This window comes from Bidens hawaiensis, unplaced genomic scaffold (genome assembly GCF_021521415.1).
Source record: "Bidens hawaiensis isolate Kalapana, Puna unplaced genomic scaffold, B.hawaiensis_p1.1 tig00011343_1, whole genome shotgun sequence".
NCBI classification, from domain to species: Eukaryota; Viridiplantae; Streptophyta; class Magnoliopsida; order Asterales; family Asteraceae; genus Bidens; species Bidens hawaiensis.
Genome location: NW_027491883.1, coordinates 126134 through 150346, shown reverse-complemented (window position 1 = coordinate 150346; position 24213 = coordinate 126134). Strand labels below are relative to the sequence as shown.

Genomic DNA, 24213 nt, shown 5'->3' with positions numbered 1-24213 from the left:
AGTCGGTTTTTTTAATTGTAAACTACAATCAATTTATCGAGTAACAATTGCTTATGTCGTGGTTTGAAATGAAATTATGAATATGTAACAATGGTGTATTTGTGGTTTTAACCCGATCCATTTGAACATGACTCTTTTTTACCCACTAATGAATATTTCTTAGGGGTGTGAATTGTGTCAGGTTGGTGGGTTATCAGGTAAATAGGTTTCGGGTTGGCGTGTTGAGATTCTTCAACCCTAACCCAACCCATATATTTATTCGTGACGCGTCGACCCGTTTAAATTCGTGTCGTGTTCGGGTTGTGTTTCGGGTCAACCAATTTTACATTCATTTACGAATATGATTAATATCTAGTGGCTTAATAATAACCTATAGAATCAATTACTATTATTCACATAAAACATTTTATTAACTTTGTGATATATCTAATTGTTTTTGTATATTTATCTCTCATTTCCAATTAACAAACTTAGATTCACATATTTTGTTTAATAAGAAAATAAACGAATGGATATAATAAGAGAATAGACGGTTATGACTTATGACTAATAGAATATAAATACCGAAAGTGAATAGTGGATAAAAATATTTTAAAAGTAATTAGTTTAACTTTTAAAAGTTAATAAATATATGAAAAATTATAAATCAAAATATTTAACTTTAAAATTTGACACTTCATATCTCTAAATAAAAAATATTAACTTCTATAAGATATTTAAACGGGTTAACAGGTTAACCTACTTTTTGACGGGTCGTGTTCGGGTTGACCTCTTTTTTAGACGGGTCGGGTTCGGGTTGACATATTTAAGAAAACGGGTCGTGTCAGTCGATCCAAAACCTATATTTTTTCTTGTCAGATTTCAGATCATGTTAGGAATTGACGGCCCTAATTTATTTCTAGGTATGCCATTACACACATCCAAACACAAGATTGGCAACCATTTTCGTTGACATAGCAATGATGGTGATGATTGTCTTATATCCGGATATAAAAATATAATACCATCACATAATTTATTAACAATTTTACATCTTCATTTAAAACACAAATTTCACGTTTTATTTTATAACTTCTAACCTAACCTTTACTTTATGATACCCACGTTATTTTTTGCATTGAGCTATTCAAATGAAAGATGAACTACCAAGTTAAGGAATTGAATTGGAGAAAATTTGCTTTCTCTTTTCCTTTCTCTTTTGCTTTTTTTTTTATTGCAATTGAATTGAGGAGAAAAGATGCTTTACTTCATTATGTCAGCTTTGTGACTCAAATCATTTACATGATCATGGCCCGCTTTGTTGAATTATTGTTGCAAGTTTCAAAGCCCGTGAATGACATTTAAGGAAATAATAACAATATTGATAATGATGTTTCAAACCAAACCATATTAATGTACACAAATATGCTCGTATTATGTGGAACAAACTCAAGTGTTGGGCACTCTGAGTTTCCGAGGTTTTTGACAAAACTCGTTTGATATGTTAAACTACGAATTGGTTTAGATGTTTAGAAACCTAACGAAAGGAGACTATCAAGTTATAGTAGTTTAGATTATTAAGTGGTGTTTAATGTTTCTGTTAGAACCGGTAAATTTTAGATTAGTGATATAAGAAGAGAGCTTATGCAATGCTTACACGTTTTATCTCCCATATTATTAACAAGTTTATAATTTTACGTTAGTTTTCTCAAGAATCTACCCGTACACATACATTTTAATCTTTGAGGGGACTTTTTTCTATTTCTATTCCAAAAATTTCTACTATAGCTATTTGATCAAGTCGTCCAGAAAAGAAAATTTTTTGTAGTTGTATTCTGATCCAATTACATGGGGTGATAGTTAAAATATTAGATCTTAAAGTCTCAAGTTTGAAACCTGACTTAAGGGTGTTTTTACACATTGGTGGGTATCCTTCTTGATTGTGTTCTTGGGTGAGTCATGTGTGAAGCGTTAAAATCAGTATACACGGTTGACATCCGGTCTCAGAAAGGCTCATCCGGGTATTGAAGGTTGTTCCAAACGCCACTAAAAAAAATTAAAAGTATATTTGATTAATATTAAAACAAAATCTAACCTAGTTTGCTTTAAACATTCTCCTTAAATAAATTGGAATTATCAGTGAGACCGCAATCTAGTATGTGGTTGTTTATAGTATTTAACACCTTAAAACAAAACTTAGAACAAAAACAAATCTTGGTTTACAACTGAAGTCCCGCTAAAGCCAACAATCAAAAGGAAAGGAAAGTGGAGTTGCCCAACAAAGAAACAAAAAAACATAGCTTTAAACTCAATAATAGAAGTCAAAAAGTTTAGTATACATGAATTCCAAAAAGTAATTATATTTTTTAATTATTTCTTCTAGATAGAATAATAGCCTCTAAAGACTAACACAACCAGAGTCATTTAATATTTTCAATTTTCATTTTGAATACTTATTATTATAATATTTCAATAATAACTATTCATTTATAGTGCATACACAATCATTAGTCATGACTTTACAAAAAAATAAACATCCCTTTGGTAGAACAAATTGACCCAAATTATTTGTAACCGATAAACTAAATTAATTTATATTCAAACAAAATACTTTCTCATTAAATAATACAAAAACACTATAAGAAACCTAACACAAACCTTTGTCCTTAAGTAACCCCTTGTCCTAAAAAACACGTACTCACGTGAACCATTTGTCACGTAACTCCCAATCATGGACTCTCCTCCTTCCATAGCCGGCTGCTTCTTCCTCCTCCTCCTCCATGCCGCCGCCGTTGCGAGTAAGCTTCTCTAACTTTAATCATCAAGACTTTCGGTTTTCATCAATCGAATTAACTCGTTTCATCAACAAATGATTTTCAATTAAGTGTCACGCTATAGCCACACCACCTATCTGATTTCACACCATCAAACTGCAGTCCACAAACCACTCAGACAACCATTTTGATAACAAAAATGTCAAAAATTTAAAATTATTAGTTCGAATATCTTAGAAAACTCTCAAAAAGAATTCATAACTTTTAAAATTATTAGTCTAAACAGCAGTCTGGTGACCATTGACCATCATTTTAACTATAGACCATAGACCGTCAAAATTTAAATATTTTTGCTTAATGTAACATTAGATGTGAGACATATTTTATATATATATATATATATATATATATATATATATATATATATATATTTGTATTGTAAACCTGACCCGCTGATAACTATTATGTTTTAATTTTTACAACTCAGGATCACAATCATACATCGGAGTAAACTACGGCATGGTAGCCGACAACCTCCCACCACCATCCACCACCGCAAAGCTACTACAAACCACATCATTCGGGAAAGTAAGACTCTACGGAGCCGACCCGTCCCTCATCAAAGCCCTAGCAAACACCGGTATCGGTATCACAATCGGTACAGATAACGCGGATATCCCACCAATGGCAGCCGATATCACAGCAGCCAAAGCCTGGATCGGTGCAAACGTACTCCCATATTATCCCGCCAGCAAAATCATCATGATCAACGTAGGCAATGAGGTGCTGCAGTACGGCACACCCGAGCTTAAAACACAACTATTACCCGCAATGAAAAACATGCAAGCCGCACTTGAAGAGGCTTCGTTGAGTGGGAAGATTAAGGTGTCAACGGTCCATGCGATGACGGTGTTGGGCGCATCAGAGCCACCTTCGGCGGGTAGATTCGATCCGAGCGTTGTTGATTTGTTGAAAGGGTTATTGGAGTTTAATAAAGAGACGGGGTCGGGTTTTTTAATTAATCCGTATCCGTTTTTTGCTTACCAAACGGACCCCAGGCCTGAGACGCTAGCGTTCTGCTTGTTTCAGCCGAACGCTGGGCGTCCGGATGCCGGGACGAATATCAAGTACATGAACATGTTTGATGCTCAGGTGAGTTTAAATTGTTTGTCACACGGTTAGTATCTCTACTGTTTTGAATTTTAAATTTCGGACTAGATTGAACGTGGACCACGGTATTAAGTTACAACGTAAAGTACAAGTAGATGATGCATGTTCGGTTATTCCTTTCGTTTCAAAAGTATTGATATTTTTTGTTTCATTTTAACGTGACCCAGACAAAACGCAACGGATCTTTCTTTTTCATTCAAATTTATGTTTTTGTATGTACTTGTTTGTAATTTAAAATTGACTACTTGCCATAAAATATATTTAGTATACAGTGTTATTAAAATATGCAGTATATTGCTTTTCTAAGTGTCACCAAAATGAAAAATTTAATATAAATCAGTTTCAAAACAAAAAAGTTTACACTGATGATCGATAATCAGGTGATTATCAGTTACAATTTGACTTTATTAATATTGTTAAGATTACATCTTTTTAATCATTTTAAAATTTTAATACAAAAGTTGGTTTGCAATTTAAAACTTCCCTTGGGTTACTTCTTTCTAATAGAGTCATTTGTGAGCAAGTTGGAACAGTGTGTTAAGAACTTGAATCGAGTCGAACTTAAACAAACTTGAGACCAAACTTCATATACCAAGATTGGCTAGGTTCGTGAGTCTAGACGGTATTTTTTATATTAATGTAACAAATCTTAATTAATATAATAAATAGGTAGTTACATAAACCAAGTCTGAGCTTGAGCTTTAGACATAAAGCTCGAGATGAGCAGCACGGAGCTCAAACTCTCCTAAGTTAAAAAAGTTGAGCTTGGGCTTGACTCGACTCATTTACACCAATACATATGTATGCACCACCTTATTGTTAGCGAGCTAATAAAAAAAACACATGTGAATGAAATGAAGGTGGATGCAGTGAGATCAGCATTGAACGCCTTGGCATTTAATGATGTCGAGATTGTGGTCGCAGAAACAGGCTGGCCATACAAAGGCGGTGTTGATGAGGCGGGTGCAACCGTAGAAAACGCCAAGGCTTACAATGGCAACTTGGTGGCTCATCTTAGGTCCATGGTTGGAACTCCATTGATGCCCGGGAAACCCATCGACACGTATCTTTTTGCATTATATGATGAGGATTTGAAGGTCGGGAAACTCTCGGAAAGGTATTTTGGAATCTATAATGTCGACTTGACACCTGTATATGACGCGGGTCTCTCCAAAAGCAGTCAGGTGCGCATGCTTACACTACATCATTATATTATTTGGGTTCGGTTTTGATTTTTTTGGTTTTATTGTTTGGGCTCAAAACTTTAGGGCCGAAAAAATTAGCTCAATAAATGAGTTTGAGCCTAAATCTTTTTGTTTATTAATGGCTAATTGATTATCCATACATTTGGTTTGGATTTATGTATTCGGTTTTAGTTAAATGCAAAACTAAAACTGAACTGAAAATTTTGCTTTTACAAAAATATAAAACTAAACCGCTGTTTTTTTTTTTGGGGGGGGGGGTTGGTTTTTTCTATTACAAATCAGTTTTTCGGTTTCGTTTATTTGGTTGCAAGTTGTGTATACATGTTGCCTAGAATAAATGTGTAACTTGTATTATAAACATTATGTTTAGGGTGGTCTTGCTACTGCACCGGCTCCCACCATAAGCCCACCAGCGGACGTGCCACCTACTACGACTGGTGCACCCACCCTTCCGACTAACTCATCAACCACAACGAGTGCTCCCAATTCCACCACCCCTCGTGACTCTCCTACTGCGCGGGTCAATGCATCTAAAAATGAAGCTAGCTTGTGTAAAATCGGTGCTAGTTTACTTACTGTTGTTTCTCTAGCGGTTGCTTCAATGTTGTAGTTTGGTGTGAAAAATTACATTTCGTGATTTAAGGCTGTTTGGGTGTGTAATTGTTTTTGTGTGTATTAGATTTACCAACGTAGAAGATTAATGTGATGTTTTCTCTATTACTTTAAACAGTGACAGTAGGATATTTCAACTACACCTTTGGTGCCATTTTTAGTCCAATTTAACACAAAACACTAATTTTACATATCATCTATGTATATTGATTTAACCCTATCTGGTTCAGGCTCAATACTTGAGCTTAGACCCATAGGAGATCCGGTCCATTAGGCTTTTGACAAACATGTTTCATTGTTTGGTCTAGGACCGGATAGTTACTGACCTATTGGTCTAACGAGGCCTACATCCCTCCTATATAAGGAGGGGTAACCCCTGCCATCAAAGGGACTTCACCACTTCTCTTACATACCCTCTCTTTAGATACTATATTTACACATATATATACATGTTATGCTAAGGATGGGTATATACGACTGAATACCAGTACCATATCATTACCGTCCGTGTTGTAACGGTACCGGTTTTGAGTTATAGGCTCATTCGGTTTTGGATCTAGGACCTGTATTGTTACCGTAATATACCGAAAATATCACATGAATACCGATTTTAGATTAAGTAGTACATCCCATAATTTTGGTATATGAAACAGAAACATCAACAAGTTTAGTTGTATCTAATGGTTTTATAGTTTAAAATAATGGGACAAATCAACCATGACAATTGACAAGCAAATCAAAGTTGTTTGTTAGGGTTTTTAATATGTTTCTATTAATTAAAAATGAGAAAAGGAGTATCCTTAATCTACACAAAACATTTAAAAAAAGTCTATATTTTGAAATAATAAACTTTCTATGTTGACTTTTTTAGGTAACATGGAATGTGGTACTGAAGATGAACGATACCAAAATACCGATACCAAAACCGGTACCCTACTACTTCCGATTTTTTTTATTTGGTGCATTATTTACTACACAAATCTACCATTTAGGTAATTACGTTTGGTCCTAGAATGACCGGTTTTAGTTATGTATGATACAAGAACCGATACGGTATCATCACTATGTTATACACGTGTTATTTTATATTAAAAGAAACATAATAAAAAAAAGAAAGTTAAACCACTAAAAGTCTAGTTTGTTAATCTATTTTAACCCACGATATTGTGTTAAACAACTAAAGTGGTTGTCCCACGTCAAGGTATACTGATCAAATTCGCTTCACTTTGCAGCGCGTTGGACCGCGGTTATGCCAATTCACTACAAGTCGTTGGTTCCTATGTCATAACCCAATACCGACAGAAATTGCACCGGCTCACAATCACATCACGCGGGTTCTACCAACCGACTACAATTCATTTGAAATATCTTATTTTATTATAAGCTATACGAGTACAATACTATTTCGCTGTGTTCCCGAGCTTACTTAACGAAAGAAAGGAAAAGAAAAGAAAACATTTTCATTCTTTTCCTTTCCTTTCTTTTATTTTCCTTTCCTTTCCTACCAACTAATTCCTTCCAAATTGGAAAGAAAGATTTTACACTACAAATGTCTCCACTTTCCTTTCCTTTCTTCCCTTAAATGAAACTCGGGAACAAACATTTTATTCTTTTCTTTCTTAAGTGAAACTCGGGTACACAACACTTCCCTTCTTTCCATCTCTTTCCTTTCCTTTCCTCCCTTAAGTTGAACTCAGGAACAGATTCTTTAGGTTTAGTGTTATTACCGATACAACTTAACCGATATCGATCGAATTTGAGTAGCGTATGCAAGGACATGGGTTGTTAGGTAGTTGTTACACCGCACCTGTTTTATACCATACATACATGATACATATACATATAATAATATATAATATTACATACCTCTTTCTTTCTTTCTCAACACTCTTTTCTTCTTCTTCTTCTTATTAATCGATCCTCAGGTAATATTATTAAAATAATTTGTATCCGTTCAATCGTTCTTTCATTTCTCGTCAAATCTATTCAACAAATCAATTATTTTGATTAATAGATAATTGTTGCAGATGGCGACTCTAATCTCTGACACTGCTCCATGGAAACACCTCAAGGTAATTCATTCATTACCTAATTGTTTTTATTATTATTATTATTATTATTATTGTTCTGTTTTTAATTGAATAATAATAATAATAATATTTGCATGTACTGATTTGTAATCGGTAATTACAGACACATGTTGGTGAAATTGATAAAACGCATTTGCGTGATTTGATGGGTGATGCTGACAGATGCAACTCCATGATGCTGTATGATATGATTCTTTTTAATCTCTTATTATTAATTTTATTATGTTTAGGGCTAGGTTAAGAGAGTAATGATAACTGATGAGTGTTTTTTTGTTTTTTTTTTTAATTTTGGTTTTGCAGCGAGTTCGATGGGATATTTTTCGACTACTCGAGACAGAGAGCTACTGCCGATACGGTTTCTAAGCTCTTCGCACTTGCTGAGGTAGATTGGTCTTATTTCTTTTTATTATTGTATTAATTAATGGAAAAATGGTTGAAGATTTATTGATATTTTTATTTTTTTTTATGTAGGAAGCGCGTCTGAAACAAAAGATTAACAGTATGTTCAACGGGGAGCATGTAAGTAAAGCTATAAACTTTAATTTTATATGATGTAAGAAATATTGTCATTGAAAGTAGTTTAGAATAGTAGCTGATTGAGGTATTAATTTTCTGGTGTGTATTCAGATAAACAGCACAGAGGACAGGTCTGTGCTTCATGTAGCTCTTCGGGCTTCGAAGGATGCGACAATAAACAGCGATGGGAAGAATGTGGTACCGGATGTTTGGAAAGTTCTTGATAAAATAAAAGAGTTCTCGGATAAAGTTCGCGGTGGTTCCTGGGTAGTTATCCACCCTATAAGTGTTTTTGTTAAAAAAAAAATATGTTGCATCTGTAAAATATATCATACTGTACTGTTTGTGTAAACATTCAACCCTTGTTAGGTTGGGGCTACTGGGAAATCATTGACAAATGTGGTTGCTATTGGTATTGGTGGAAGCTTTCTTGGTCCATTGTTTGTGCACACTGCTCTTCAAACAGGTTAGCTTTCTTGTAACTCTACATTTCAATCAGATATTAACCACTTTCTTTTAGTGGGACGTATAGCATAAAAAATGCTTATTATAAAAAATTCGGGAACTTGCAGATCCAGTGGCTAGTAAATCAGCAGGAGGACGGCAGCTTCGCTTGTAAGTATACATATCATGTGTTTTTGTTTTCTTTGGTAAAGAGGACTATACCCTGACATACTTTATAAATTAAAAAATATATATATTGTGTGCTTTGTGGTGGAGTCAATGTGTTATTATTGTTAGTTGCTTGTTTGATCAGTTGCTTTGTATCTCGAAGATTATATTCTGTGCTTTATGGTGAAGTCAATGTGTTCTTATCGTTATTTGCTTATTTGATCGGTTGTTTTGTATCTCGAGTTCTCAATTACAGATTCAAAGCATGTTATATTATACCAACATGAATTTGTCTGTTTGCGAACTTGTAACATCTAAGGTATGGTAGCAGATTTGAGTCAACATAATTTGTCAAATGATTTAAATAACATGATGGCTTATGTCCTCTTTGTATATTTGAATAGGAAACCAAGGACCTCACATAACATAGGCTCTCTCATATTAGAGTTTTGTGACAGAGCATACCAAAATGGACCCCACACGTTAGGATTGGGCTTTATATTGAGTTATTGACTGTTATTTTCTGTGCATTAGAGAATGTGATCTCTTTTAGGAGGTGTTTACTATCTCTTGATAACCCATATTAGCAAATCTAAACTTTGATTTTGACAATGCGTGCAGTCAGCAGTTAGATACTTGTTATTAATTTCGTAGTCAGTACTCAGTACTGAAGTTCTAGGGGAGAGACATGCAGTTGACTTATGATTGTATCTAAAAAACGTGATATCAGAGTGATAGATATTGGAGCATAAGGTGTGAACCTATTAAAAAGAAAATGAATACAACTTGGGTGAGGTTATGGATGTTTCTGTAGCATGCTATCAACGTGCAGATCTTTTGACGTAAAAAGCTGTCGATCTATTGTAAAAGTAATTGAATAATAATTTATACTTGTGAGATCACAAAAATGTAGAACAGGGTGGCCATGGTCTAATGTCGAAGCCCATGAAAATATATGCAACTTATCGAATAGTACATAAATCCTTGTGTAATAGCTATTTGATTATGTGAACTTAAATCCTTCTATTAGAAGTTATCATTTGTATTGTAGACCACTCAAAAAGAGCAAAAATATATGCTCAATAATTGTTCAGACACCTTTTTAGGGTTGCACTTTTATATGGGTTTTCTTCTTATGTCTGGATATTTCTGCAGTCTTGCTAATGTTGATCCAGTAGATGTTGCCAGAAATATTTCAGGCTTGGATCCCGAGACCACTTTAGGTGATACTACTTCACAATTTCACATTATAATGTTTTGTATTTCATTTTTATTTCGAAGCTCGGAACGCTATCATGTTTTGTACTTTATGATATTTTCTTTTGTTCAATGCAGTTGTTGTGGTTTCCAAGACTTTTACTACAGCTGAGACCATGCTGAATGCTCGGACATTGAGGGAATGGATCTCATCTGCTTTAGGGTTAGTGCACCAACCTATGTTTCTCTTAATATTTCTTGATCCAATAGCAATGTACCAGTATTCAATAAAATCTTATATTTTCTTTAAACTAAATAATCAAAAGTTTTGTAACTTTTTATATTCTCTCATGTAATGTGAACATTTTATTTGCTGTTTTCAGACCACAAGCTGTTTCAAAGCACATGGTTGCTGTTAGCACAAATCTTAAGGTTTAATTTCTCAATGCAAACTTGATCTCGTACATTATTAGATAATATTTTAGATGAAGCCGGGTATTAACCATTTTCAATATATATTTGATGCAGCTTGTTGAGAAATTCGGGATTGATCCTAATAATGCTTTTGCATTCTGGGACTGGGTAGGAGGCCGATACAGTGGTAAGATAGTCTGTTATTACTTAACCAATAAAGAAAATAAAAACCCATTTGTTTAAAAAGAATATTGATTTAGTTGTTCATTTTATCCATTTCAGTTTGCAGTGCTGTTGGAGTATTACCTTTATCTCTTCAATACGGTTTCTCAGTCATTGAGAAGTACAGTAACATATGAACTTCATCTACTGTTTTTTGGGATTATTAATTAATTTTTACTGATATGAATTCGCTTATTTATAGATTCCTAGAAGGTGCTAGAAGTATTGATCAGCATTTCCACTCTACTCCTTTTGAGAAAAACATACCCGTATGCATATATTGTTTACAGTTCTACATCTTATTGTCTTTGTGCTTGTTTTGTCTTACTAAACGTTTTATTTGTTGACATTTTCAGGTTCTTTTGGGTTTATTGAGCATATGGAATGTCTCTTTTCTTGGATATCCAGCAAGAGTGAGTTTTATACTTTTATTAAATGCAAAATCGAGCTCAATAAATTCGTTCTTTATTGAATTTCTTAACATGATCTTTTTTCTTCTCAGGCTATCCTGCCTTACACTCAAGCTCTTGAAAAGCTTGCTCCGCACATTCAGCAGGTAAATAGTTGCATGACATTTGTATCTTTTTAAAGACTAATATAAATATCTGAATCTCAAACTTAATATATAGGTTAGCATGGAGAGTAACGGGAAAGGAGTATCCATTGATGGTGTTCGCCTTCCTTTTGAAGCAGGTGAAATTGACTTTGGTGAACCAGGAACAAATGGTCAACACAGTTTTTACCAATTAATTCATCAGGTAAGTGTGCACCGTGTTTGAAATTTGATTCTTTTATAATTTAGCTTGTGTCAACCTTGATTTTGGTGTTTTCAGGGGCGCGTTATTCCTTGTGATTTTATCGGTATTGTGAAGAGTCAACAACCTGTCTACCTTAAAGGTTCTGTTTTATTTTTCGTCCTTTTAGTTTCTTTTTTTTTTTTGCTTCATTTTTGCTTATTGTGCACAATTTGGTTTGCAGATGAAGTGGTAAATAACCACGATGAGCTCATGTCCAACTTTTTTGCACAACCCGATGCTCTTGCTTATGGGAAGGTAATTTGATTGCATAACCATATAACCTCTTAACGAAAACATGAAGATTTTATCATTATTATTATTATTTTATGATTTTGTCATCCTCTCCAGTCCCCTAAACAATTGCAAAGTGAGAATGTTGCATCTCATCTTGTTCCTCACAAGGTGATTGATTTCCTTCATGATAGTACATTTTTTTCTGTTTTTAAATGAATTCTTGATTAATCATTGTTACTAATTCAATTATCATGAACAGACCTTCACTGGGAATAGGCCATCACTTAGCCTTCTACTTCCATCATTGGATGCTTACCGAATTGGACAGGTTTGACCAGTCTCAATTTTAGTCAAATCTATGTATCTGCCGCTGACATCATCTTACAAAATCTTTCATTATCTGTTCAGTTACTAGCTATCTATGAGCACAGAATTGCTGTTGAAGGTTTCGTTTGGGGAATCAATTCTTTTGATCAATGGGGAGTTGAACTAGGAAAGGTATATATCAATTTTTTATTTTCATAAAATACACAAATATTATTTATTAATAAGAGTAAATGAGAGTGAATTTCATTGTGATGTTAAATTTTCAGTCCCTTGCATCTCAAGTCAGAAAGCAACTCCATGCATCTCGAAAGAAAGGAGAATCGGTTGAAGGGTTCAATTTTAGTACCACCAAGTTGCTAACAAGATATCTCGAGGTACAACACAAAACATACATAATCTTTTAAAAGAATATGAGATTAAATTTTCAAATATTAATCAAAAATTATTATTTTTTTGGCAGGCAAGTGCAGACGTGCCTTCCGAGCCCACGACTTTACTGCCTAAAATATAATTACAACTCCGACGGTGATGAAGTTGTGAAACTGATACCAAAACCAGATGATAACATAGCTTATATTTTGTTACATAAACTGTTGCTTCTTTTTTGTAACTGCGTGACTCGTGTCGCTACGAGCATAATAATTCTTGCCATTTTGATGTGAGACCAACCCAAAATGATGGAATTATTGTTTTAATTTGCTGAATAAGATTGTGAATTCAAGCTTCAGTCACTTTCTTTGTTTTGTGAATGATTGGATATTGAATATTGCTGCAAATTCAAGAAAAACTTTTAAAAAGTGAGTCTTTAGTTTGTGGGACTAGAAGTACATTCCTTGCATACCAAATGTTTGATGAACTGTTTCATTAACCTCAACAACTTTTAATGTGTTGTCCAGACTAACATACCCTGCCCACCAAATGTTTGATGAAATGTTTTATTAAACTCAACAACTTAAAATTGTTATATGTCCAGCTTTCAGTTATGACTTTACATCATGATAGTTGAAGGATACCACCCTAACCGGGCCCTTTGGCCCGTTGTGTACCAGTAACTTTTTTCTATTATCTCTATACATTTTTATACGTTTTAATAAAGATCTTAACATGACTTCTTTTATTATCTCTATACGTTTTAGTAAGGTATATTGATTTTTATTAATATCAACCGTCGCCTTTTGGTCGTTGTCGGCCCCAACTTTACACGTATTTGTCCTAACGGTCCGCGACTAACATAATCCTAACGCCGTTAATTGCAGGTCGCCGGAAAAAACGTTTTTGGCTATAAAACTCGCACTTTTTTCCAAAGAACTCAACATTTTTGTTCCAAACATTTTTGCAACTTTGTATCGGACTTTAGGATACAAAGCTCCATTTATTGAGGTGGTAAATAACCACGATGAGCTTAGCTTTCTTGTAACTCTACATTTCAATCAGATATTAACCATTTTCTTTTAGTGGGATGTATAGCACATTTTTGTCACATTTTTTGCAACTTTGTATCAGACATTTTTGCAACTTTCTAGTAAAAGCTTCAATTATTGAGGTCTCCGGAACCCTAAAACCATCGTCGGAATCGGTTGGTGGTGCTCTGGTGGTGGTGGTTGGTTGGTGGTGGCGGTGTTCGGGTGGTGTTTTATAGAAAAAAAATGTGACTTTTCCGACAAAAATGTTTTTTTCTGATGACTCGCAACTAATGGTGTTAGGATTCCGTTAGTCGCAGACCGTTGGAAACAAATATGTTAAAAGTTGGGACCGTCAGCAGTCAATTCGTTAGTTAGGATCGACAGCGATCAAAAGAAGACAATTGAGATTAATGAAAACCAATGGACCTGATTTTAAGCATAATTTAAAAAAAAAGATATCATCTTAGATTATATAACAACTTAATATATTATAAGGTACATGATCATTGTGATTGGTGTTCAATGATTGAGATAGTCCCTTGCAGGTTCATCTATTATTTGAAGTTGAAGCTACTATTCAACAAAGTCAACAGATGCCTTCCAACCCAGCCAAATATATTTAAATTAATTAATAAGGTCAAACTCAATTTTATAAACTTTTAACAACTCTCACCTTCTTTCCTTATTTATTTTCCAAACACACCAACTTTCATTTCTTCTTTCTCTTGTCAAGAAAATGGTGTTTCCTCCTCCACCTCTTTCTCTCCTTTGCATAATCTCCATTGTCACCCTTTACTTGATGATAGTTTACGCGGTTATCGGGTTCATAGCCAAATCAGAAATTTTTAGAGTCGACTCGCATGAAGTTGACCATAAGCCATCCGGTTTGTCACGCGAGGAGTTGCAAATGTTGCGATCGTTTAACCATAAGATCAATGAAGGAAATGAAGAGTCATTGAGTTGTTCAATATGTTTGGATGATTTTAAAGATTTTGAGGTATGCAAAAGATTTCCAAGTTGTGAACATGTGTTTCATAGTCATTGTATTGACCTTTGGTTGGTTCATAGAAGAACTTGTCCTATTTGTAGAACAACTTTTGATCATTTGGTTCATGTTGTTTAAGGTTGTTCGATACGCATATATCTTCATTTTCTTGTTTTGGAAATACTGAGATTCTTGAATTTTTATGAATTTTTCATGGCGGAATGATATGGATATTGCAAAGCTTATGATCCATATTGTTGGTGCTAGTTCATTATATTATGAATGATGTAATCTATTTGTGTTTTTGTTTTCAATCCACAAGTAGAGCATATGATGTTTGTGAAAACATATTTTCATGTATCATAAATTATCACCCCCAAGATAATTTATTTAAACATTTAAAAGCTAGCATAAGATTGAGATATACACCTTAAGGTACAAAGAAATCAAATTGGATGATAGATATTGAATACCTATTAAGGGGATTAATTAAACATTTAAAATACTTTTTCAGTTTCTTATTGCGTGAGCAATAAAAGAGAAATTGCCAAAAGATGTAACGTATGGTCAATGGTGTGTTTTAGAGCAAATTTCAAAACCTTAAATGAGTTCTTTGATTTGATAAAATTCAACCATTAAAAATTTAGGTTCTTTTTTCTTGACTCATTATTATCAAACCCTTTTATTATTATTATTATTATTATTATTATTATTATTATTATTTAAAAGTTCATACTGACGTCTGGTATCTATCCATTGATAGAGATTCGGTTTGAAATCGATTAAACTGGAAATCGAATCAAATCCAAACCTTTTAGAACAGAAAATATGCCAATTTTGTTTTTTAGTCTCACAAAAGCTTAGTTTAATTCAAACCGATTAACAAATAATGGTTATTTAATTTTTGTCACTTGTTCAAATCCAATTAAAATTTTAGGCTAATCTGTTTTAACACAGCCCAATCCAATAACAAAAGATGGTAGAAAAGTTTTGTTTTCTTAATTTTAATGAAATACAATAAAGGTTATTGGGTTTATTCGGTCAAAAACCAAACCAAATTTGAACTGGTTTGGTTTTGTTTTAGACTACCTGAATTGGTTTTGGTTCATATGGTTTCGACTTTCAGATCGAATAAACTGAAAAACCAAACTAATAAACATCTCTAGATATATATTCATGAGAGTAGTACCTTTTGCACCCTTATGGTGAACGAGCGTTGTACTTTCCAACCCCACTTTCAAAAGTCTGAACACTTGACCACTAGCATCCAATTGTCAGTATCCGTCATGTTTTTTTTGTTAAGGACCAAGGGTAAAATGATAAACCAAATCTGCTTATATGTCGGGTCCTCTGCCTCACACGAGATAGTACAACTACAACCTTATAGTCGTCCCTTTGTCTCATTCGTCTAATGGCAATGCTTTGAAAGCTACATCTCCTTCGTCGTTTAGCTCAGTTGTCTCTTTCACAATGCATACAACGATCAACACTCCGCATTTCACAAATTGGTCGATTGGTTTTTTAATGACCCGACGTTAGAGGTGGCAATGTGAGTGGGTTGGGTTGGATTTGATTAATGGTTTAGAATGGGTATGGCCGGGGTGTACACGGACCGGACCGAACCGGACGAGAGCATGTCCGTGTCCGTCCGTTAAGCTTTTGACGGACAAACGGACGGTTCACGAACACTCTACCGAACGAAAATTCATGTCCGTGTCCGTCCATTAAGAAATTGAGTTTGTCCGTGTCCGTCCATGTCCGTCCGTTAACATTTTAAACGGACGTTAACGGACAATAATGGGCAAACGGACACTAATGGACATTAATGGACAAACAAACATGTGAACATTAATGGACAACGAACACTAATGGACATATATAAACGGTTGCATATTGACACCAAGCATATATCTAAACAACTTCACATACAAATTAGGAATTACACCATATAACATCGAAATATACTTAACACTTAATATTAACATAAAGTGGATCACTATAATATAAGAGACATCAAACATGTGTAGTAATATAAAAGTGTTATTAATAACACTAGAAATTCTGCAGTTAAATTACAATACTTGATAGATATAAACACTAACGATACCTGATGGACATTACCGGACGTAATCGGACGAACGTTACCGGACGTTCACGAACACTATCGAACGGAATTGGCCCTTGTCCGTGTTCGTCCGTTAAGCTTACCGAACGAAATTTTTGTGTCCATGTCCAGTTCGTTTATTAAACGGACGAACATAAACGAACTTCTTGCCGAACGGACGCCCGGACGTCCGCCGGACGTCCGGTTCGCTTACAGCCCTAGGTATGGGTCAGGATGAGTATGGGTTATGATGGATTTTTAAAATAGAGGTTAGGATAGGTATGGGTGAAGATGGGTAAAGTTAATTCATTTTGACTCAAGTGAATGTTAAAATACAAATAGTTTCAAAAACCCCTAAAAAATTCAAAAAAATTAATAAAAAAATAATAACTCAAAATATAAATCAAAAACGCAAAATGTAAAATAACTGAAATGATTCCCCCGTCGTCCTAGTTCATTATAAAAAAAATAAAACATTGTTTTGTATCGGTTCAGGTTCCATTTTTTCGGTTTCGCTTTTTTTCATTTCGATCGGTTTTGGTATATGTTCGGTTTCAATGATTTCGATTTTGATTTCTCGGTTTCTATTCGGTTTCGTGGGTTTTGTTTAAAATAAAATTGGATGAAGCTTGTTCTAATCCATTCTAACCCATAAACAAACTCATTCTAACCCATAACTAAAAGTCACTAGCAATTTTCCAACCCATCTTGACCTCCTTGGAAAATCTTTTTGATTCATCTTGACCCCATTCTAATTTTAAAAATTATCCATATTGAACCAAAACAACTCATTTGGGTTTGCTTTGCCACCCCTATGGCCCTATCCGACGTTGAACCTTTTGTAAACGGAATTGGAATTAGAGTGAATGTTTCCCGTAGCCATACGAGTGTGCCTAACGGTGGTGTTTAAGGGTTGGTAGAACCCGAACTTAACATTCTGGTTTCGATCGAGAGTAGGGTAACTTGATCAAGTTACTAGCTTGTATGATCAATGTTTTCTTGTTTAATCAAACCAACTAAGGTTTATCTGGATCAAGTTAAAAGATCATTTCATGTAAACTATATTACCAAGGATCAGTTGTGTTGGATGAGTTGGATTAATTAATCGGCATGTGATAGTTTGGATCAGTTGGATATGTTTTGGACATATAGGCATTAGTTCTTCAAAGTCAAAATAAATGTCAAAGTTATTATATTCATCGATTTTAAAAATATTCATCGATTTTATTTTATTGTAAGTTACAAAGCCCGGGTAAATCTAAGTTATAAATAAAACTCAAAGCTGGCTCTAAAATATCTAACTAATTTTAACTTTTATGAAAGGCTTACGATTCTCCCACACCACTTGAGATCCTCATACCATTTTTTTCCCGTATAGGACTATACGGTTGTATAGCACCTGAATCGTGTCAGTTTGTGTCTAATGTTTTCGGTCATCGTTTATAGTGCCTCGTATAGTCATATACAGGTCGTATAAGCCTATACAGGTCATATAGGCTTATACGGGCCATATAGACAAATTTTTTATTTGATGACTATATATTTAATATATGTGATTTATGACTTTAACATCATATGTAACTTTCATTATATAGACAATTTTTTTTATGACCATATATGTGATTTATGATTTTAATATCATACGTAGCCATCATCCATATATATTATCTGACTTGCACCATATTTTATTTTATCAATTTTAGTCCTCCTTTTCAAATTTTTCATGTGTTGTTTCACATATATAGAATTATGTTTTATATTAAAAAGTTGAATGATATATTTTTTGAATTTTTTTTTGATGACCATATAATTAATATATGTGATTTAAGACTTTAACATCATATGTAGTAGTAGGGGTGAGAGACCCGAATAACCCGACCCAAATTCACCCGAACCAGAGATAAAATATTCGGGCCGGTGTTTGGGTTGAAATACCCAAATTCGGGTTGATCCGAATAACTCGAAGTATAATACATCACATTGGATCTCAATGTATTAATTACCATAAAGCTTGTTGAGAATGAATATTCAATTCAAAACCATAAAAACGTATTTAAATATGTATTGTGCATGTTTCTTCAATAGACTACAACACTCTATCCCGTCGGTTGTATGATTAATTTTAATATTTTGCTAAATAATATATGTTATTATTGAATGTTGAATATGGTTTTAAATTATGGTTTGACTGGAATATGTTTTTTTATTATTTATGATAGTTATAGGTAGATATATTTTTTTACTAAGTTAAACCCGAAACCCGAATCGAATATATCCGATACATTTAACCGAACAAACCAAACTTATATGGGTCGGTTTTTGGGTCAGTTTGTTTTGAGCTCAAACCCGAAAAACCCAAATAAATAACTCAAAAAACACCCTTAATATGTAGCCATCATCCATAAGTATATTATCAAACTTGCACCATATTTTATTTGATCAATTTTCAACTTCAACCTATGCATGTGTTGTTTAACTTATATAGAATTATTGTTTTATATTATAAAGTCAAATGATATATCAATCAATCAATCATACCCAGTGAAATACCACCAACAGCAAAGCTATAAGTAGGGACTGGAGAGGGTGGGATGTAGGTACACCGTACCTCTATCCAAATGGATAAAGAGGTGGCTTCCAGAGAGAATATGTATGAGGCAATATAAGGAAATCAAAGTTCAACAGTAAATAGTAATAATAATAATAATAATACAAATAATAATAATAATAATAATAATAATATGGGAAGAAAATACTGTTATTGTGTGTGACCAGAATAAGGTTAATAGACGCCCTAAAGTGTTCATTTCTCCTTAAAAATCGTTAACTTTAATTCTACTACTCCAAGAATTCATATCCACAACCATGTCCTCTGAGAGGTTTAGGTCTATCAGATCATGTCTAATCCTCTCATCCCAAGTCAATTTAGGCCGTCCTCTACCCCTCCTCCCCTCTATAGTAATGTTTTCAACGGATCTAACAGGATTCGTCGTCTGTCTTCTTTTCACATGTCCAAACCATCTCAATCTCCACTCTCTTATCTTGTCTGATATGTTCGCTACCCCCAAATCTCTCCCGAAACACAATGTTTCTTATTTTGTCTAACCTTGTGTACCACACATCCAGCGTAGCATTTTCATTTATGCTACCTCCATCTTCCGCACCTGTGCCTTCTTGATGGCCCAACAATCCGCTCCATATAGCATTGCAGGTCTAACTGCGACCCTATAAAAGTTTCCCTTGGGAAACTCTTGTCACACAATATACATGTGGCTGCTTTCCATCTACACCATCCTACCTGAACTCGATGGGTCACATCACTGTCTAATTCCCCATTGCTCTGAACAAATGATCCTAGATACTTGAACTTCGTTACCTGCGGAACCAGCTGCACTACAATGGTGATCTGTGCGTCTTCATTGTCATTTCCCCCACCAAAATCACAGTGTAGGTACTCCGTCTTAGAGAGACTAACTCTAAGTTAGAGTGTAGGTACTTCATTGTCGAATGATATGATATTTTAAAATAAAAAAATCGTCTATAAATTTAACTTACGCTTGGCTAAGTAGTTTGTTGTTGTACCTTAATCCGTTTAAGATTATATTATGTTGCACATTATAACAGGTCGTATAGCACTATACAACTCAAATAGGTGATGGTCGGTTATTTTGTATATGCTTTAGTTCGTTTATTATTTAGTTTTAATTGTTTATTCTAGAACTATCGATGCTTCATACGTGTGTTATTGGATTTCAGGTCACAGGCGTTAAAGTACTCAATATGGACCTGTTGTGACACGGAATGAAGACCCGGGATGTCCAGCACGCAAAACGAGGAAAAGAATGAAGTTTGCTGTTCCAGAGTCCCATCGCGGTACGCAATGGGTTTGATGAAGTCCCCATCGCGTACCGCGATGGGTGATAAATTAATTATTGACTTTGGTCAATCGCGGTACGCGATGGGCCATAGAAGACCCCGTCGCGTACCGCGACGGGACTGCAGACGGGATTTTGAGTTTATAACTTGTTTTTCATCAACATGAAACCCTAACTTCGTTTTTGACGACCAAGAGGCGATTCCAGCAGTTCATATAGGCGATTTCCACCATCCTAGCTCGTGTGAAGATCATACATATGATCCATATTATCTATATTGAAGATTCGATTATGTCTAGGCTCGGCTAATCGCCTAGAATCGCACCCGGGATGTATAGTTTGTAACTCTTTACAGTTTTTCTCTTGTGGTTAAGAATACTTATGTTTTGATTATTGTTGATTGATATATGATTATTGATGTTTAGTATTTCTGTGTGTTCGGTCGGTTTAGGTTTACGTTAGTCTGAAAGATCTGTTACCAGTTGCTAGATAATTAGTCATATAACTGTTTGGTTAGATTGAATACAATAAAACGTACAATTACCCTTAACTGAGTCACACTGGCAAGGACCGTTTGATAACCAGTGTCGTGTGTAAAGTAATTGTTGACGTCTAAGGTTTTGTCTGGTTGATCAGTTTTCTAATTAATCGTTGATAATCAATTTGTTAGGTTACATGAGATACTGTTCGGTTGCTTACTTGAATTCCCGGGTGTGATTTGCTTTGTTAACTGTTTACAACTCGCTTGTTCATTTGTTGCTTAGTTCTCTTAATTTAAACTATTGCTTGTGTGATCAGCACTAAAACCAGTACTTCATAATATTGAATCTGTTACACGAATAGCATTGACCACATACTCCTTGTGATACGATACCCTACTTGCTCTAACTATTTAGAATAATTAGGTTTTTGATTGACTCAAACGACGGTCATCAAAATGGCGCCGTTGCCGGGGAGTTAGTGCGCTTAGTGTTTTTCATGTTATTTGATTTTTGTGTTTATTTTTAATTTTAATTTTAGTTTTAATTTTGTTTTCAAACTTTAGTTTAAATTTTATTTATCTGTATTTTACGCTGGTTGTGTTAGTTGTGCAGATTACAGGTTTATGCACACCCGCCATTCGGGCCGACGGTCTCCGTTAATTTACGAACCCGAAATCGAGAGGTTAGCTCGGCAGAACCGAGTACAAAACAGAAATTCTGAGATGGAAGACCAAAACTAAAACCAGAACCATAACCAAAACCAAAATCAGAACCAAAACCAGAACTAGAACAACAACCAAAACCAAGATCCACTTCCACAAACCAACATGTTTCACCCAGACAACATACCCGACCCACCAAACTTCAATAACCAAAATAACCAAAACAACTCAGCTCGTGCTTCCAGAACCCGAAATCAAAACCGAAACCGAAACTTAAACCTCAACTTTGACCAAGCCGGACCATCCGCTCCAAACAATAATCCCAACCGCCGAGTTCGGATAAATATTGACGATGTTAGATCGAGTGTTCCGACTGAAGATGAGGATGAGGGGGAAGATAATAATAGAAAAGAAGGTTTTTGGGCAGCTGATGATGAGGTAGATCGATGGGTTAGAAGGAATCGGGCGGTTGAGCCCGAGAATGATGTTGGTTAACTTGAGATTGAGGGTGCAATAATTATCAAGATGAGGTGGAAGAGCCGGTAAATCAAAGACGGGCTGAACCCGTTAACAGAAACGGAAGGGATCGAGAAAAGGTGAACCGGGCCGAACGGCCCGAAAGAGCTCGTGGTATTCCAGTTAACCGGGGCGGTATGGGAAACCCTGGGGGGGGGGCAGAGGAGAAATTACATAGCCCCGACTCATGGTGTTAACAGTCTGTTCAGACCGGCTATCTCAGACGGAGCCTCCCCGTTGGTCCCACAGGAACGAGTGCAGGGACAACAAACTTTTAAGTCCCGGCCATCTTACATTAACATCGTTCCTCATTACAACGGGTTAGCTTCGGAAGACCCGTATTCGCACTTGACCGATTTCTCGGCTATTTGCGGGTCTATTGGTGATGGTACATTCGATCAGGATGAAGTTCGGTTGCGATTATTCCAGTTTTCTCTAAAAGATAAAGCAAAACTTTGGTTTAATAAACTGCCGATGCACAATATCAGAAATTGGGCCGAGATGCAACAAGTTTTCCTAAACGAATTTTATTCACAGTCGAAGACTACCAAGGCCCGTTCAGACATTCGTCACTTTTCACAGTTACCAGGTGAGTTATTCCATGAAGCTTTTACCAGGTATAAGGATATGATCAGAAAATGCCCACATCACCAGATCGAACTGTGGGAACTGGTAAAGTGCTTTGTTGATGGGTTGACATACGAGGACCGAAAGCATCTTAAGGCCTCGTGTAATGGTCTGTTGCTGAATCAGCCTGAGGAAGATGATTGGGATTTTTTGGAATTTATGTGTGAAGATTCAAAGGCAGAAGCAGCAGTTGAAAGACGAAGACGGGGTAATTCCTCCAGGTCAGTTAAGTCAGTCACGAGTGAATCTGAAAGAATTGCTGAGTTAGAACGTGAACTGGCTGGGTATAGAAAGGGTAAGAAGAAAGAAGTCGGGAAAGTTGGTGTTAAATTCCCGGTTTGTGAAGATTGTCGTGAACTCGGGCATAAGGCAGAAAATTGCCCCGAGTATTATGATGATGAGGAGGATGACACCGAGGAAGTTAATTATACTTACAGGGATTCCAATGGTCAAGGGTTGAATTCAAACACCTATCACCCAGGCAAGAGGAATCACCCGAACTTTCGTTACGGGAACGCGTCTACACAGTTGAACCCGAACTTTCAGGGATCGAGCCAGAATAGGTCGTAGGGTAATTACCGCCAGGGCGGTCATCAGCAGCAGCAAGGTTCGTCTGATCAGAATTGGGGGTATAACAGAGACAGTAACCGAGGTGGAAATTCATCGGGCAATCAGGACCAGCAGAGGGGGTCCTCGGTAAATGCGGATGAGTCGGTGCACTCAAAGTTGGATGCATTGATGAAGTTTATGACAGATCATAAGGCTGAAACGAAGAAACAGTTTGAGTTACATGATAAATCAGCAGGAGCAATGTCAAAGCAAATTGGTCAGCTCGCAGCAGATGTGGCAAAGTTGCAAAAGAGTGCAGGTCAACTCCTGAGTGATGCTACAGTTAACCCGAACCATTACTGCTCAAGCTCCAAGAAGGGAAACAATGTGCACATCAATGTTGTAAGTCTTTTACCTCATTTTGAAATTTTTAGTGTTGAAGTGTATTCACCACCACAGTTTGTTGAGGAGGTGGTGGAAGATATTAGTGGTGAGAGTGATTATGTCGGTCAAAATGAATCAATTTTCCAAAATGATCAGAACCAAAAACATATGAAATGTCTTTTTGTGAAAATTGCACATGTGAAAAATGTTTAAATGGTAAATTGACCAACATGAGAGATGAGGAGGTGGAGAACAATACCACCTCAAGTAAAATCCAAGACCCAGGGGTGCCGCTTTTATCAATTCAAATCGGGAAATTTAAAACTGATATGGCACTTCTAGATCTTGGAGCATGTGTTAGTATCATGCCCGGTAGTTTATATGATCAGTATGAATTTGGCCCATTAGAAATGGTAAACACCACCGTGGTGTTGGCGGACCAAACTCATACACTTACTCGGGGCATGGTGACTAATG

General features: G+C 35.4%; 2 protein-coding genes across 2 annotated transcripts; both read left to right on the top strand.

The window, feature by feature from the left end:
• The first annotated feature begins 2634 nt into the window (after positions 1 to 2634).
• On the top strand, positions 2635 to 5851 carry LOC143537757 (glucan endo-1,3-beta-glucosidase 7-like). The gene is made up of 4 exons (XM_077031457.1): positions 2635 to 2777; positions 3241 to 3905; positions 4784 to 5107; positions 5499 to 5851. The coding sequence occupies exons 1-4, from the start codon at positions 2711 to 2713 to the stop codon at positions 5736 to 5738; spliced, it is 1296 nt and encodes a 431-aa protein (XP_076887572.1). The 5' UTR covers positions 2635 to 2710; the 3' UTR covers positions 5739 to 5851.
• Positions 5852 to 7570: 1719 nt separating this feature from the next.
• LOC143537756 (glucose-6-phosphate isomerase, cytosolic 2B) lies at positions 7571 to 12962 on the top strand. Its single transcript, XM_077031456.1, has 24 exons — positions 7571 to 7665; positions 7768 to 7812; positions 7934 to 8010; positions 8131 to 8212; positions 8302 to 8349; positions 8458 to 8613; positions 8716 to 8812; positions 8919 to 8961; positions 10114 to 10181; positions 10294 to 10378; positions 10539 to 10587; positions 10684 to 10756; positions 10852 to 10912; positions 10994 to 11060; positions 11148 to 11204; positions 11294 to 11347; positions 11421 to 11549; positions 11625 to 11688; positions 11770 to 11843; positions 11937 to 11990; positions 12082 to 12150; positions 12231 to 12320; positions 12416 to 12523; positions 12610 to 12962. The coding sequence occupies exons 2-24, from the start codon at positions 7768 to 7770 to the stop codon at positions 12658 to 12660; spliced, it is 1701 nt and encodes a 566-aa protein (XP_076887571.1). The 5' UTR covers positions 7571 to 7665; the 3' UTR covers positions 12661 to 12962.
• Positions 12963 to 24213: the final 11251 nt, after the last annotated feature.